Genomic DNA, 15055 nt, shown 5'->3' on the forward strand with positions numbered 1-15055 from the left:
ATCAGACCGCCAAGGTCCCCGCCTTCGGCCACTACCCATCCCACATTGCACCCGACCCCTTTGGCCCCTCCCATAGGTGGTGAGCCCATGGGAAGGGGGACCCATGTATCCTCTTCGGGCTGTGCCCGGCCGGGCTCCATGAGTGAAAGCCCAGCCACCAGGCGCTCGCCAACGTGCCCCACCTCCAGGCCTGGCTCCAGAGTGGGGCCACTAACAACACTGTGTCCAATAGTCTTACTCATCATAAGGGGTCTTTGGGCTGCACTTCGTCAGGCCCCTCACCTAGGACCTGTCTGCCTTGTGTGACCCTACTCTGGGCATGAAGCCCCTGACAGCATAGCTCCTAGAATCATTGGGACACTCAAACCCCTCCACCACGATAAGGTGGCAGCCCAGGGAGAGGATTTTAAAGAAATTTTCCTAAAATTTGATAAATTCAATCCAGGAAGTGGCAGCCTTTACTGAACACATCAATTCAGTGGATGAGAACATCAAGTTCATCAGGGAGGATGCCAAATACATCAAGTTATTTGTTTAAGCAGTACTAAGTTTGTGAGTAAGTCATTAATTAGAGCTGACTATATGTGTTCACTCGATAGGTGTACAATGAACGTATGAACTTTACTTTTGTTTTTCTGTCTCTCTTTGCCTCCTCAGTCTATCCTAAAGAAGAGCGTGACCATGCAGTACACTCCATCTGCTGTTTACCATTACAGTGATGCTGGAGGAGGAAGCATCCACCATAATAAAGTCAATGCCATTTTCCAAGCTGCTAAAAAGGATCTGTTGCAGGTCATCCAACTGCAGGTAGCTTACAGAGCTAATTATTCTACAGTTGCTGCATCAAAAGTCACACACACATATATGTACATATATATATATATATATATATATATATATATATGCTTGAAGAGAGCTGGAACTAACCGTATGGGGGGAAAAAAAACAAAAACAAAACAAAACTAAAAACTTTTTATACAGTATATAGAGCTTCATGTAATTTAAACTTTGGTCTCCTCCACTAACTCTGATGTTGTGTTCTCAAATAATGTGTGTATTTTGAAGCCACATCTGTGCTTTGAAACAGATATCAAAGAAAGGATTTTGTTATTTTGGACTGGGCATTTGTTTTTCAGAAGAAATTTATAGGTCAAACAAAAACAACTAAATAATTTTGAGCTAAAAAAGTACTTTATTTTGGTAATCATGGTTTTGTTAAATGGTTATAAAGGAATACTCCTGTGAGGACAACCTTACATCTCTCTGTGTTTTTTTTCCAGGACCCCAGTCTGTTGGAAGGAAGGGTGACACTTCGTCAGGTCAAATCTGGTTTTGTTGTTGGCCACCAAGGAGACCAGGTATATTAATATATTGATATTATATGAGCACAGTGCAGATACTTATTCATAAAATCATGACATACCAATTTATTTATTTTATTTTTTTAAGTTTTGGTTTGAAGTTTCAATAATTCTTAGGAGAAATAACCATGTTTGGAAATGACCATTAACCTTTCTCAGATTGATGAACAGCAACAGTTGATTTTTTTTAAGGCCATTGCTGATGTCTTTCATTTTTGACATTTTGTTAACACACACCTGTTTGCTCGAGAGCAGCAAACAAAACAAAACTCCTGCTTATATAGAGGTGGTCACAGTAATGACGATCAGTAATCAATCCATTTCATCAGCAGCATCTGACGGATACCGAACTCCTAAAATCCTGTAGAAGCAGCAAGAGTAAATTTAGTCTTTCACACACAGCTTTTCCATTCTGGCTTAATTTTGTTTAATAAATAACAGCATGGTGGAATCTGAGCTTAGATTTAAATAATTTTATAACATGTAAAAAAAAACCCCATCATTTATATTATGTCCTGATACATAACACCCTATAACTGAAAGAGGGTTGACTTTTTCCTGTGACCATATCTGTCATTAAATAGGTGAATTTATCCTATGTAGTTCAGTTGATAACATTTATCTATACATTTGTTTTGAAAATCAATTGTTGATGGGGTTTTACTGTAAATTGCATTCGTACTCAAGTTTCTGCAGCAAATTCCCACAAAGTTGTAGTGTTGCACTTTATACTGAACTAATAAAAGCAGCTGTAAACAAAAATACAGAACCACTAATCTAATCTTCATCCATACTTCTCCACCTCACCACAGGATGTGAGCGTGGCGTTCGTCATCTCAGGGCTGCTCCATGTGTACCAGCGTATGATAGACCGAGAGGAGGAGAGCCTGCTTTTTGTCACCCACCCAGGGGAGATGGTGGGTCACCTGGCTGTCCTCACAGGGGAGCCCCTCATCTTCACAGTGCGTGCTCAAAAAGACTGCACCTTCCTTTCCGTATCCAAGGCCCATTTCTATGAGTAAGATCAGGCTCACACGGAATATGTCAGGTGTTTTCTTTGAGCTGCCTCATATGCACTCTGTTGTGATGTAAATACTTCTGTTTGGATCACTGCAGGATAATGCGTGAAGAGCCACGGGTGGTCCTGAATGTAGCTCACACTGTGGTGAAGAGGATGTCATCATTTGTGAGGCAGATCGACTTCGCCCTGGACTGGGTGGCTGTAGAGGCTGGTCGTGCTGTTTACAGGTCTGGACTCTGAGGTTCTAAACCTTTCTGTGTATTGCAATGAAACTGGCCTGATGTTTAACTTCCACCATGGAACCAGTGAAGGGTGCCAATCCATAAGCATTGAAGCACCCTTATTGTGTGAGTGCTGAGTCAGCATTCACTCTGTTGTTTTCCTGTTAATAGTTTTGAATTTTTTGCAACCAGACTATTTCTGCACACTTTGTGCTATTTTAGCCATTAAAAATGTTCAGCTCAAACAGGAAAAACCTTTGGCTTTTGACACTTTTGAACTTTATTTAAGATAAAATTCCCCAATGAGGTACATTGAGACCTGTACAGTTCCTTTAAAAGCATTGTTCTCTTTGAAATCTGCCTTAGCATACTTGCTTTACTTTTGTCTTCTTCCATTCGACTTCTTTTTGCTTTTAACTACTGTTTTGCTATTTTTAGTTTTTAACTAGTATTCTGCTACTTTTGAATTTTAGCTAAATGTTGCTACATTTGGCTTTTAGCCACTGTTCTGATTCTTTTAGCTTTGAGCTAGCAGTATTCTCCTTTTAGTTTAGCTAATTTTAGGTTTAACTTCTGTTTTAATACTTTTAACTGCTATTTTGCTCATTTTTGCCTGTTTTACTGCTTTTAGCCTCTAGCTACTGCTTGCTGCAGGTTTTAGCTTGTGTTCAGCTCATTTTAGCCTATGTTCTGCATGTTTTACTTTGCCAACTCAGTTTTAGCTCAATAGATTTCAGCAAATTCAATCAGCAATCAGATTTATTTTAGCCCAAAGTTTTCTCTTCAAAACTGGAAGAGAACAGTCTTTTTACTTGTCTTATCTCCTCCATAAAACTCTGTAGAAACATAAAAACTTACAAGTGTGACCATCAGTCTTCTGCCGCTCACAGTTAAGGAATTTTTAGGATCTAACTTTCAATTGTCACACAGTGACTGTTTGTTTGAGGCTTACTTTTCAGTCTGTTTTTGTCTGCCTCTCATTACTTTGCAGTCAGGGAGTGGCAGACACAAGTGTGTGGTTACCATGGTAACTATGATGAGCCACTGACAGCAGCTTTAATATTTTTGATCTTAGTCCTCTTTACACTTCTTTACAGGGGTGATTGTGGCTCAGTGGTTAGAGTAGTAATCCTCCAACAAGATAATTGATGTATGAATGTGATCTAAAGCACTGATTAGACTCTGCAGAATAATTTATTCAGATTAGCTTTGTAGAGATGTAGTAGAGCGCTGTATAATTGTGTGTGGATGGTTAAATGAGGGCGTAGATTGTGTTATTAACCGCTTCGAGTGGCCTTGTTGGCTAGAAAGGTGCTATATAGGTACAGTCCATTTGCCATTACAGTTCATACATCAAATGTAGGCATTCTTTTATCTTAGATTATTACAAAGTTATGTCAGAAGGGTCTGTGGTAGCTCAGTGGTCAGTGATGCAGTCTTGTAATCCTGAGGCTGCAGGTTCAAGCCCAGGTTGCGGCAGGAAGGGCACCTGGCGTAAAACAATTGCCAAATCGTTTGTGTGAGTTTGCTCTCTGTGGCAACCCCTCAAGAAGGGAGCAGCCGAAAGAACTTACTATTATAAAGTTCTGTTGGAATTTTATTCAATATCTGCATTGGAACCCTTCAAACTTTCAGTTTAGGATATTCTTTATATTGAACTTGTGCAAACCTAACAAAATACTAAAATATACTGGTGTGCAAAGTTTAAAAAATAATAATTTTCTCTTTATGTACCTGACTGTTTTCAGACAAGGAGACAAGTCAGATAGCACCTTTATCGTCCTCAGTGGCCGACTGCGCTCCGTAATTGCAAAGGATAACGGGAAGAAGGAGCTGGCTGGGGAGTATGGCCGTGGGGATCTGATTGGTGTGGTGAGCTGTCATGAGTGTGGCATCTTGCACAATCCTGTGAAAATGTTGAACAGAGGAGAAGATTTGCTCAGATTTTGTGGTTTTATCAGGTGGAGGCGTTGACGCACATGAACCGAGCCACCACAGTCCATGCCGTCCGAGACTCCGAGCTGGCCAAGCTGCCTGAAGGAGCTCTGAACTCCATCAAGAGGAGATATCCTCAGGTTGTCACCAGGCTGATTCATGTGCTGGGGCAGAAAATCCTGGGCAACATGCAGCAGGTCAATGGACCTCTGGCAGGTCATTATTTTTTACTCTTTTTGTTTTCTTTGTGTCACAATTGGACTGACTATCTCCTTCCATTGTAAAATGTCATAAAGATGATTTGGTTGTCTTTTGAATCATTAACTGTTTTTAAGATGCAGTAACTGCTAATGCCATAAAACCACAAGGGTTGCACTGTGGGTCACAGCACAACATGATCTCAGTCAAGCAATTTGTAACTTAGTCTATTAACCAAATATTCAGTCATGACTGAGTTACAACCTGCTTAAACTCAATTTTTTATGCTTCATAAAAGTAGAGGTGCCATCAAAACTTTGTTTGATATCAGATCAATAAACTACAGTGTTATTTTTAGTATTTTAATGACAAGAAAAAGTCCTGTCATGTATGCTGGTGTAGATTTTCAGTCATCCAGGACATGGTAAATCAGTTAAAAAAAACGAAAACAACTGGACTTCTATTCTGTGGCTGAAGAATAGCTACAGAGTAGATGTCCACTTGTCTTTGTTTTCAATCTTTTTTGTTTCCTGTAATGTATTTAGGGCAGATTTTACTTTTCTATATAGCATCTATCCGTCAGTCCATCTGTCCGAGATTGAGATGGAGAGGCAGCAGGTCCAGGAGGGAAACCCAAACATTCCTCTCTCCAGGTCCTCAGGATCCCAAGGTGTTCCCAGACCAGAGAGGATACATAATCCCCCCAACAAGGGTCTCATTCCTGTAGGTCCTGGCTAAAAAGACCTCCAGATGGAGGCGTCAAGGAGGCATCACAATCAGATGTTTGAATCACCTCATCTCACTCCATTTGATGAAGAGAAGTCTGAGACCCTCCCAGATGACAGAGCTGTTCACTATATGTCTAATGCCTGATTTAAACTTGCCATTCTTGGCTTCACAAACAGCATCTTTCAACAAAGCTTAGCTGGCATTACACCACCTGTTGTGTGGAAGGGGTTTGTGGCATTTTTGTCTTACAAACATCCTGATGTTTGTAACTTATGACACACTATGCAAGTAGTGAATTGTAAACAGGAAGAGCAGCAGGACAGAATCTTGCAGAAGCTTTGTTTCTGCAAGCATCCGTACAACTGAACATAAGCTGAAAACCTCCAATCATTGCAGAATTTTCATAAAATTTTTTAAATGTTTGGCTAGGATGAAACCTTTTAGTTACCGTATATTGACGCACTGTCAACAAATGGTCCATTTTCAAACTTTTGTCATATATAAAGCCCACTGGACTATAAGGCGCATTAAGCGAAACAAAACAGTCAGATAAGTCAATCAAACTTTATTAAACGGGTTCACAGTAACTCTAAACATTGTTCAAACATTAATGAGCGTATTCACAATAACTCAAAATTGTTCAGTTATAACACGTAAAATACAACACAATACATTCACTTTTATATATTTTCATTCCTCGTCCACAAATCCCTTAAATTCTTCATCTTCAGTGTTCGAGTTTAACAGTTGAGTGATTACGGCATCCAGCATGCCCGACTTCTTACAAATATAAGGCGTTCCGGATTATAAGGCGCACTGTTGTTTCCTGAGAAAATTGAAGGCTTTTAAGTGTGTTTTATAGTCCAGAAAATACGGTACTTTTTGTATAAAAACGTACTTTCTGTGCATGACTCCACTCCTGCTACATGTTGGTATTTTTCAGTAGCAACGCTTATTGCTGAAAAGGAGAACTGCAGTAAGTGTCACACTTATAAAGCACCGGTATAAACAGCAACTCTGTTCTATTGATCTCACGGTTTGCATGAGCCACAAGTCAAGTGGCAGTATAATTCCACTTTAAGACTGAGCCTGGTTACCCTCAGCTGTGAACCACCCCAGCACAAAAGGAAGGTCATGACTTCAAGAAGCCAACAGAAACACAGCTTTTTCTTTAGTTTACAGGAACAGGATAGCCTTTAAAAGTGACCCAGATATCCCATACTATGCAGCACACCCCACAAAATGCCTCAGGGAACATAGTCATAAGCCTTATCCAGATCATCAAAACACATGTAGACTGACAAACTCCCATGACCCCCTCAGCAACTGCAAGAGTGAAGATCTGGTCCATAGTTCCATGGACAAAAGCCATGCAGCTGTGCCTCAGCCATCTTTCACTTCTCCTCAGTCTGCCCCTGTTTGTCTGCCACGCCCATCTCCACCTGTGCCCACTTCACCTCATTATCCTCAGTGTTTAAAACCCGGTCCCTTTCTCCGCTACCCTGCTGGTTCATTGTCCTAGGTTTGCCCATGTTTCTGGTTCCTTGTCTTGTCTTGTCTCGCCTCACCACGCCTTGCCATTGTTTAGATTTTTGTTTTAGTTTTTTGTTAGTTTTGCTGCCACATCAGCTTTTTGCTTTCTTGTTTTGTTATTTTAGAATAAATTTCCAGTTTTGAAATAAGTCTGCACTCTGGGTTCGCCTCCTTCTCCACCTCGGCCCTTGACATAAGCAACATAATCATCAGAACTATGAAGATTAAATAAAAAAATCTAAAACAGAACTCTGTGTCATCAAAACCATTACTGGTCGGTCAGTTTTAAAATTTGTTCTCATGCATTTTTGCTACCAAGTTGTAAAAAGTTCAACTTATATTACATATCTGCTATGCTGCTGACTTGAATATCCAGTAACAGAAGTCCTATTCTGTCCCGCAGGTCGTGGTTTGGCCCTCCACACACCCACCAGTAAGTGGGATGCTGGGAATCCAGCTTCTAATCTGTCCACCGTGGCCATCCTGCCTGTCTCTGACGAGGTTCCTCTTACAGCTTTCACTCTGGAGCTGCAGCATGCACTCAGTGGCATCGGTACACACACACACACACACATCATTTCAGCTCCCTGTTTATGTAAGATTTGTACCTGTTCATTTGAGAAAATCATCAAATCACTGTAAATTTATCATTTTTAAAACTAAAAGTAAACTAGAACAAATGTGTATCTTAGTTTTAAAATAAGATCATTTCATGTTGAGAATAGACAAGATTGTTGCCATTTTGGTCAAATTCTGGTGTACATTATCAGTTGTCCAGGACATGGTTAAAAAACAAAAACAACTGCTTGAACTCCACACTGTCTGATTTTTAAATTAAGGCTCCTCGGTTGAGAAGTGAAACGTCTTCAGCTACAGAATAGAAGTCCAGTTGTTTTTTTCTGTTTTTTTTTTCTTTTTTGGATTTATTTTGGTCAAACCTTAAAAATTTGGTTATGCGCAATCTGATGCAACATTGCAAGATTGGTTGGTGCTCATAGTATGTATTGTGAGTGACTTTTAGCTGCTACCACAAGAAATTTTATCTTAATATCTGTAAAATATTCTGAATTATAGCCTTTTTTTAATCAGTTGGCTGTGACAGTTATCTTGAATTGGGTTGGCTCTCACATTTAATCTGTTGTAAATGAACCTTTAGTAATTACTTTATGAAAGTTTTATTAAATCCTTCTAGTGGTTCATGAGATAATTTGCTAACAAACAGACACACACACACAGTATCATCTGCCATTGCCTTTTAGCAGCGGGTGATGAATTTTTCTCCTGGGTGAAATCTGTAAGATTATGAACACAAATGGGTTTGACCTCAAAATAAAATGTAATTTGCCAACACAATCCTGATTTTAAAGCCATCTGTTATCAGCACCGAGATAAAAAGGGTCACTCCAACACTGTCAGGGAGGCTGATTTAAAAATGCTTTATGTTGATGTGTTTGTGTTTGTTTTGGTTGTTATCCATAAGGCCCAACTCTACTGTTGACCAGTGACATCATTAAACAGAGATTGGGCTCAGCTGCTCTAGACAGGTAGGTTTGATTAAATGACTTCTTCTTCTGATGATGCATCCGTTAAAAGAAAAGAAACACATGAACCAGAAAGTGAAATAAATTTGTGTTATGACTGGAATTACTTCAGTTTCTTTCATTTTCACACACGGTTTGGAAATTTTATTTTCATAGTTTGTTGATTGTTTGATCAGATTTATTGTGTGAATGCTGAGTCAGCATTATCATATTGTTTTCCTGTTTATAGTTTCTTCTGTACTTTTTTTGGTCTGTATGGACTTCAGCACTTACAGCAGTTTTAACCATTCATATATCAAAATGTGCAGCTTCTTTGTGACATTATCACTGACTTTTTTGGAACTTTTGAAATAAATAATCAATAAATAAACCATTTGAAATAATTTTGAAATACATAATAAACACACCTTTTGAATTAATTTCATTTTTCTATTTTTTTTTTCAAATTGAAATGAATGGAGAACTCTTGAAAGCCTTGAAAAGCTTTGGTCATTGAAATCTGTTTCAGTATACTTGCTTCATTTTCAGCTTTGAGTTACTTTTCTAATTTTAGCTTTTCTCTTTTGTTTTGCTGCTTTTACCTTTTAACTATTGTTTTGCTAATTTTAACTTATGTTTTGCTAAAAAAAAATTTTTTTTACCATTCTAACTTTAAATCGTTCATTATTAGCAAAGTCATTCAGCATTCAGTATTCACACTGTATTTTGACAGTAAATTTAAATTTTTTTGTCTCTAGTTGAAAAGCGGTTCAATCGTGCTTTCTGCTTATCTTGTTGTGCTTACTGATATGTTTCAATTCATCTTTTAAAGTGTCCATGAGTACCGTTTGTCTAGCTGGCTCGGCCAGCAGGAAGACATCCATCGCATTGTCCTCTACCAGTCTGATTCCAGCCTCACTCCTTGGACCCAGCGCTGTATCCGCCAGGCTGACTGTATCATCATTGTGGGACTTGGTGAGCAGGAGCCCACTGTGGGTGAGGTAAGTCTCTCTGCACTCACAGGTTCAAATATACTAAGTATGCCTTTGTGTCTGTATCAGTATTTGAAGATTAAGAGGGAAAATCCCTAAACAATTAAAGGCCTTTGAGAAAATGCATTTTCCTTTTTTTGTGCTGGGTAAGGGTGATTATTTGTGGCCACCATCTTAAACTGGGTTGACTCCAAAAGTTAATTAATTGTAGATGTAGATCTAATAATTACTTTCTGAAAGTTTCATTAAAAACTGTCCACTGGTGTCATGGTTTTCGGTATTTGTGTAAGCTTCTGTTTTGTTTCTGGTTTTCTGTTCTTTTCTGTGTTCATGCCCTGTCACTCTCCACCTCCCCAGTACTTTTCCTGTTATGTCTGCCACGCCCATCTCCACCTGCTTGTAATTATTTCTCACTCACCTGTGTCCATTTTCATCATTATCCTCCGTCTTTAAGAACCGGTCATTCTCATTCACCCCTCACTGGATCATTCCGCTTTGCCTGCTCGTTATCGTTCTTCCTTGTCATGCCTTCGCTTCTGGTTTTTGGATTTTAGTTAATGTTTGTTTTGCTGCCTCGCCAGCCTTTTGTTTGCTGTTTTAAGTTAATAAATTAGTTTTCATTCCGTTACATCATGCATCTGCGTTCTGGGTTCGCCGCCATATCCCCACCTTCTGACAGAATGATCCAGTCATACCTGAACCCCGCAGACGTCAGTCCCGGTGTCGCTCTCTCCGCAGAGGAGAGACAACAGATCCTTTGGGAGCTGCGGAGAGAGCACCCGCTTAGCCTCCCGGATGGACCTCGACAACCTGCTGCGGACTCCGCCACGCCTCGCAGTCGCCGTCGGCGAAGAAGGGCACCTACTGCGGCANCTGATTTTTAAATTAAGGCTCCTCGGTTGAGAAGTGAAACGTCTTCAGCTACAGAATAGAAGTCCAGTTGTTTTTTTCTGTTTTTTTTTTCTTTTTTGGATTTATTTTGGTCAAACCTTAAAAATTTGGTTATGCGCAATCTGATGCAACATTGCAAGATTGGTTGGTGCTCATAGTATGTATTGTGAGTGACTTTTAGCTGCTACCACAAGAAATTTTATCTTAATATCTGTAAAATATTCTGAATTATAGCCTTTTTTTAATCAGTTGGCTGTGACAGTTATCTTGAATTGGGTTGGCTCTCACATTTAATCTGTTGTAAATGAACCTTTAGTAATTACTTTATGAAAGTTTTATTAAATCCTTCTAGTGGTTCATGAGATAATTTGCTAACAAACAGACACACACACACAGTATCATCTGCCATTGCCTTTTAGCAGCGGGTGATGAATTTTTCTCCTGGGTGAAATCTGTAAGATTATGAACACAAATGGGTTTGACCTCAAAATAAAATGTAATTTGCCAACACAATCCTGATTTTAAAGCCATCTGTTATCAGCACCGAGATAAAAAGGGTCACTCCAACACTGTCAGGGAGGCTGATTTAAAAATGCTTTATGTTGATGTGTTTGTGTTTGTTTTGGTTGTTATCCATAAGGCCCAACTCTACTGTTGACCAGTGACATCATTAAACAGAGATTGGGCTCAGCTGCTCTAGACAGGTAGGTTTGATTAAATGACTTCTTCTTCTGATGATGCATCCGTTAAAAGAAAAGAAACACATGAACCAGAAAGTGAAATAAATTTGTGTTATGACTGGAATTACTTCAGTTTCTTTCATTTTCACACACGGTTTGGAAATTTTATTTTCATAGTTTGTTGATTGTTTGATCAGATTTATTGTGTGAATGCTGAGTCAGCATTATCATATTGTTTTCCTGTTTATAGTTTCTTCTGTACTTTTTTTGGTCTGTATGGACTTCAGCACTTACAGCAGTTTTAACCATTCATATATCAAAATGTGCAGCTTCTTTGTGACATTATCACTGACTTTTTTGGAACTTTTGAAATAAATAATCAATAAATAAACCATTTGAAATAATTTTGAAATACATAATAAACACACCTTTTGAATTAATTTCATTTTTCTATTTTTTTTTTCAAATTGAAATGAATGGAGAACTCTTGAAAGCCTTGAAAAGCTTTGGTCATTGAAATCTGTTTCAGTATACTTGCTTCATTTTCAGCTTTGAGTTACTTTTCTAATTTTAGCTTTTCTCTTTTGTTTTGCTGCTTTTACCTTTTAACTATTGTTTTGCTAATTTTAACTTATGTTTTGCTAAAAAAAAATTTTTTTTACCATTCTAACTTTAAATCGTTCATTATTAGCAAAGTCATTCAGCATTCAGTATTCACACTGTATTTTGACAGTAAATTTAAATTTTTTTGTCTCTAGTTGAAAAGCGGTTCAATCGTGCTTTCTGCTTATCTTGTTGTGCTTACTGATATGTTTCAATTCATCTTTTAAAGTGTCCATGAGTACCGTTTGTCTAGCTGGCTCGGCCAGCAGGAAGACATCCATCGCATTGTCCTCTACCAGTCTGATTCCAGCCTCACTCCTTGGACCCAGCGCTGTATCCGCCAGGCTGACTGTATCATCATTGTGGGACTTGGTGAGCAGGAGCCCACTGTGGGTGAGGTAAGTCTCTCTGCACTCACAGGTTCAAATATACTAAGTATGCCTTTGTGTCTGTATCAGTATTTGAAGATTAAGAGGGAAAATCCCTAAACAATTAAAGGCCTTTGAGAAAATGCATTTTCCTTTTTTTGTGCTGGGTAAGGGTGATTATTTGTGGCCACCATCTTAAACTGGGTTGACTCCAAAAGTTAATTAATTGTAGATGTAGATCTAATAATTACTTTCTGAAAGTTTCATTAAAAACTGTCCACTGGTGTCATGGTTTTCGGTATTTGTGTAAGCTTCTGTTTTGTTTCTGGTTTTCTGTTCTTTTCTGTGTTCATGCCCTGTCACTCTCCACCTCCCCAGTACTTTTCCTGTTATGTCTGCCACGCCCATCTCCACCTGCTTGTAATTATTTCTCACTCACCTGTGTCCATTTTCATCATTATCCTCCGTCTTTAAGAACCGGTCATTCTCATTCACCCCTCACTGGATCATTCCACTTTGCCTGCTCGTTATCGTTCTTCCTTGTCATGCCTTCGCTTCTGTTTTTTGGATTTTAGTTAATGTTTGTTTTGCTGCCACGCCAGCCTTTTGTTTGCTGTTTTAAGTTAATAAATTAGTTTTCATTCCGTTACATCATGCGTCTGCGTTCTGGGTTCGCCGCCATATCCCCACCTTCTGACAACTGGTTCATAAAATTTTCCTAACAAACAGACAGGCAAACATGAACACAGACACACACAGTCAAAAATATTATTGCCCACCTTTAGCCTTTCGCATAAGTCAAAAAATGTTTTGGGATCTTAATAGTCAATCTGTGCTAATGGTTCAGTGGTACATCGGACAGCGCTGTTGCCTCACAGCAAGAGGGTTGCAGGTTTGCCTCCCAGTCTTTCTTGATAGAGTTTACGTGTTCTCTCTGTGCACACGTGGGTTTTCTCCTGGTACTCCGGTTTCCTCCCACACCAAAAACATGCATGTTAGGCTAAATGGTAACTCTAAATTGCTAAAAAGGTGTGAGAGAGAGAGTGTAAATGGTTGTTTGTTGCATTTGTCTCTGTGTGTCCCTGTGATGGACTTGCGACCTATCTAGGATGTCCCCCGCTTCTCACACAGTGACTGCTGGAGATAAGCACCAGCTCCCTTGCGAATGTGGAAAGGAAAAAGTAGTTAAAGAAAATGAATGGATGGATGGATGGATATGGTTCATAAGATGCTAACAGTTTCATCTCAGATGTTTTAAAGTTAGATTTTCTGATTTGAAGTTGTAGACATTGATATATACAATCAGCCATCATGGTTTTAATATTCTTGCCTTTGATGTCTCTGTTACAACAGCCACATCTTCATGGTGAAGGAGCATGATGTGAAGCGCATGCTAAGAAAATAAACCTCAGAAAACCAGCAGGACCTGATAGCGTCACCAGTAGAGTGCTGAAGGACTGTGCAGACCCAGCTCACAGGGGTCTTTACTAAAACACTCCACCTGTTCTTAGCACAGGCCACTGTCCCACCATCCCTGAAGTCCTCAACTAACACCCCTGTCCCAAAACAGGCCACCATTAGCAGCCTATATTACTTCCGGCCAGTGGGTCTCACTCCGGTTATAATGAAGTGTTTTCAGAAACTGGTTAGAAGTCGTATCACTCAGGGACATCCACCCACATTTGAGCACCACCAGCCCTCCACATAACCCTGACACATCTGAAACAGAAGGGCAGTTATGCCAGGCTTCTCTTCATTGACATTTATCACAATCATCCCTAAAAGACCGGTAGCAAAATTAGAAAATCTCAATTTCCCTGACTCCATCTCTCTGACTCTGGATCAAGGACTTTCTTAGTGATTGCCCATAGAGTCTCAAAAAAGGGCCTTACGTCATCCTAGTGCTCTCCCCCAACAATGGTTCCCCACTGGGATGTTTGCTGAGCCCCCTACTGTACAACACACACATCACTGCATTCCCACTAACCAAAGCAACTTCATTTCGAAGTTTGTGGACAACACGACAGTGGTTTGGCTCATCAAAGGAGTTAAGTAAGCATACAAGGGCGATATGCAAAAGCTGTCATCATGGTGCAGCAGTAACACCCTGGTCCTCATAATAGTGAACATCAGGAGGAACCAATCTGATCCTCAGCCCATGGACATCAACAAGGGTCTCGGACTTCAAGTTTTTGGGCCTGCACCTCAAAGATGATCTTACCTTTGTTTTGTTTGTTTGTTTTTTTTAAGCCTTCTGACACCTTTAGTTGACCTTTTATTAAAATGTTTTAACTCTTAGTTAGCCTTCTGGTACCTTTAGTTTAGTTTAGTCTATCTTAGCTTAATTTCTGATCTGTTCAACTGAGGTTTTTAAATCCTAGTTTAGTTTATGTTAGCTTATTATCAGTTTATTATATCTTAGTTTGGTTTTCCTCAGTTTATCTTTAGTATGATTTGTTTTAAATAAGTTTAGTTTAGCTTTTTACATCCTAGTTTCCTAGCTTAGTTTTTCATCGGTTTATGTTACTTTTGCACATTTATTTTATTTAGAATATTTTAGCTCATGTTTTAGATAAGTTTAGTTTATCTTTTTATATTATTGTGTGTGTTTTCACGGTGACTCTGTATTTTTGTATTTCCATGCTGTAAAGCACTTTGAACCGCCTTGTTGCTGAAAAGTGCTATATAAATAAATTTGACTTGACTTGACTTAGCTGGAAAACCAACATCGCTGTGTTGACTAGGAAGGCACAGCAGCAACTCCACTTCCTCAGGGTCCTGAAAAATAACTCCCTGTGCTCTCCCCCCTTAGACAAACTGTACAGGTCCTGCTGGCACAGAAAAGCCCACAGCATCTTGACGGACATACAGTGGTCTATTTACTAGTTACTCTTTTTTAATGTTTGTACATAGGAAAAATGTCTTGGAAGATAGTTGGATTGCTGTCTTTGCACTGATTGGGACTGCATATAATTTTGTTGTACTTTTTGTGCATTGGCAATA

The 15055-nt window shown here is 39.2% G+C and overlaps 1 protein-coding gene across 6 annotated transcripts in view; it reads left to right on the plus strand.

Moving 5' to 3' along the window:
- pnpla7b (patatin-like phospholipase domain containing 7b) overlaps nt 1-15055 on the plus strand; it is a 73195-nt gene that overhangs the window by 43742 nt on the left and 14398 nt on the right. For all 6 annotated transcript variants that reach the window (XR_005233454.1, XR_005233453.1, XM_017439873.3 and 3 more), the window contains 9 exons: nt 658-807; nt 1281-1358; nt 2174-2379; nt 2478-2609; nt 4352-4475; nt 4565-4754; nt 7402-7551; nt 8479-8542; nt 9351-9519. Coding sequence is in view for 4 of the 6 variants with exons in the window: in XM_017439873.3 (XP_017295362.1) it covers nt 658-807; nt 1281-1358; nt 2174-2379; nt 2478-2609; nt 4352-4475; nt 4565-4754; nt 7402-7551; nt 8479-8542; nt 9351-9519 (1263 nt within the window). In the remaining 2 variants the exon portion in view is untranslated. The remainder of the gene's footprint in view (nt 1-657; nt 808-1280; nt 1359-2173; nt 2380-2477; nt 2610-4351; nt 4476-4564; nt 4755-7401; nt 7552-8478; nt 8543-9350; nt 9520-15055) is intronic.

Source organism: Kryptolebias marmoratus, linkage group LG1 (genome assembly GCF_001649575.2).
Source record: "Kryptolebias marmoratus isolate JLee-2015 linkage group LG1, ASM164957v2, whole genome shotgun sequence".
Classification (NCBI taxonomy): Eukaryota; Metazoa; Chordata; class Actinopteri; order Cyprinodontiformes; family Rivulidae; genus Kryptolebias; species Kryptolebias marmoratus.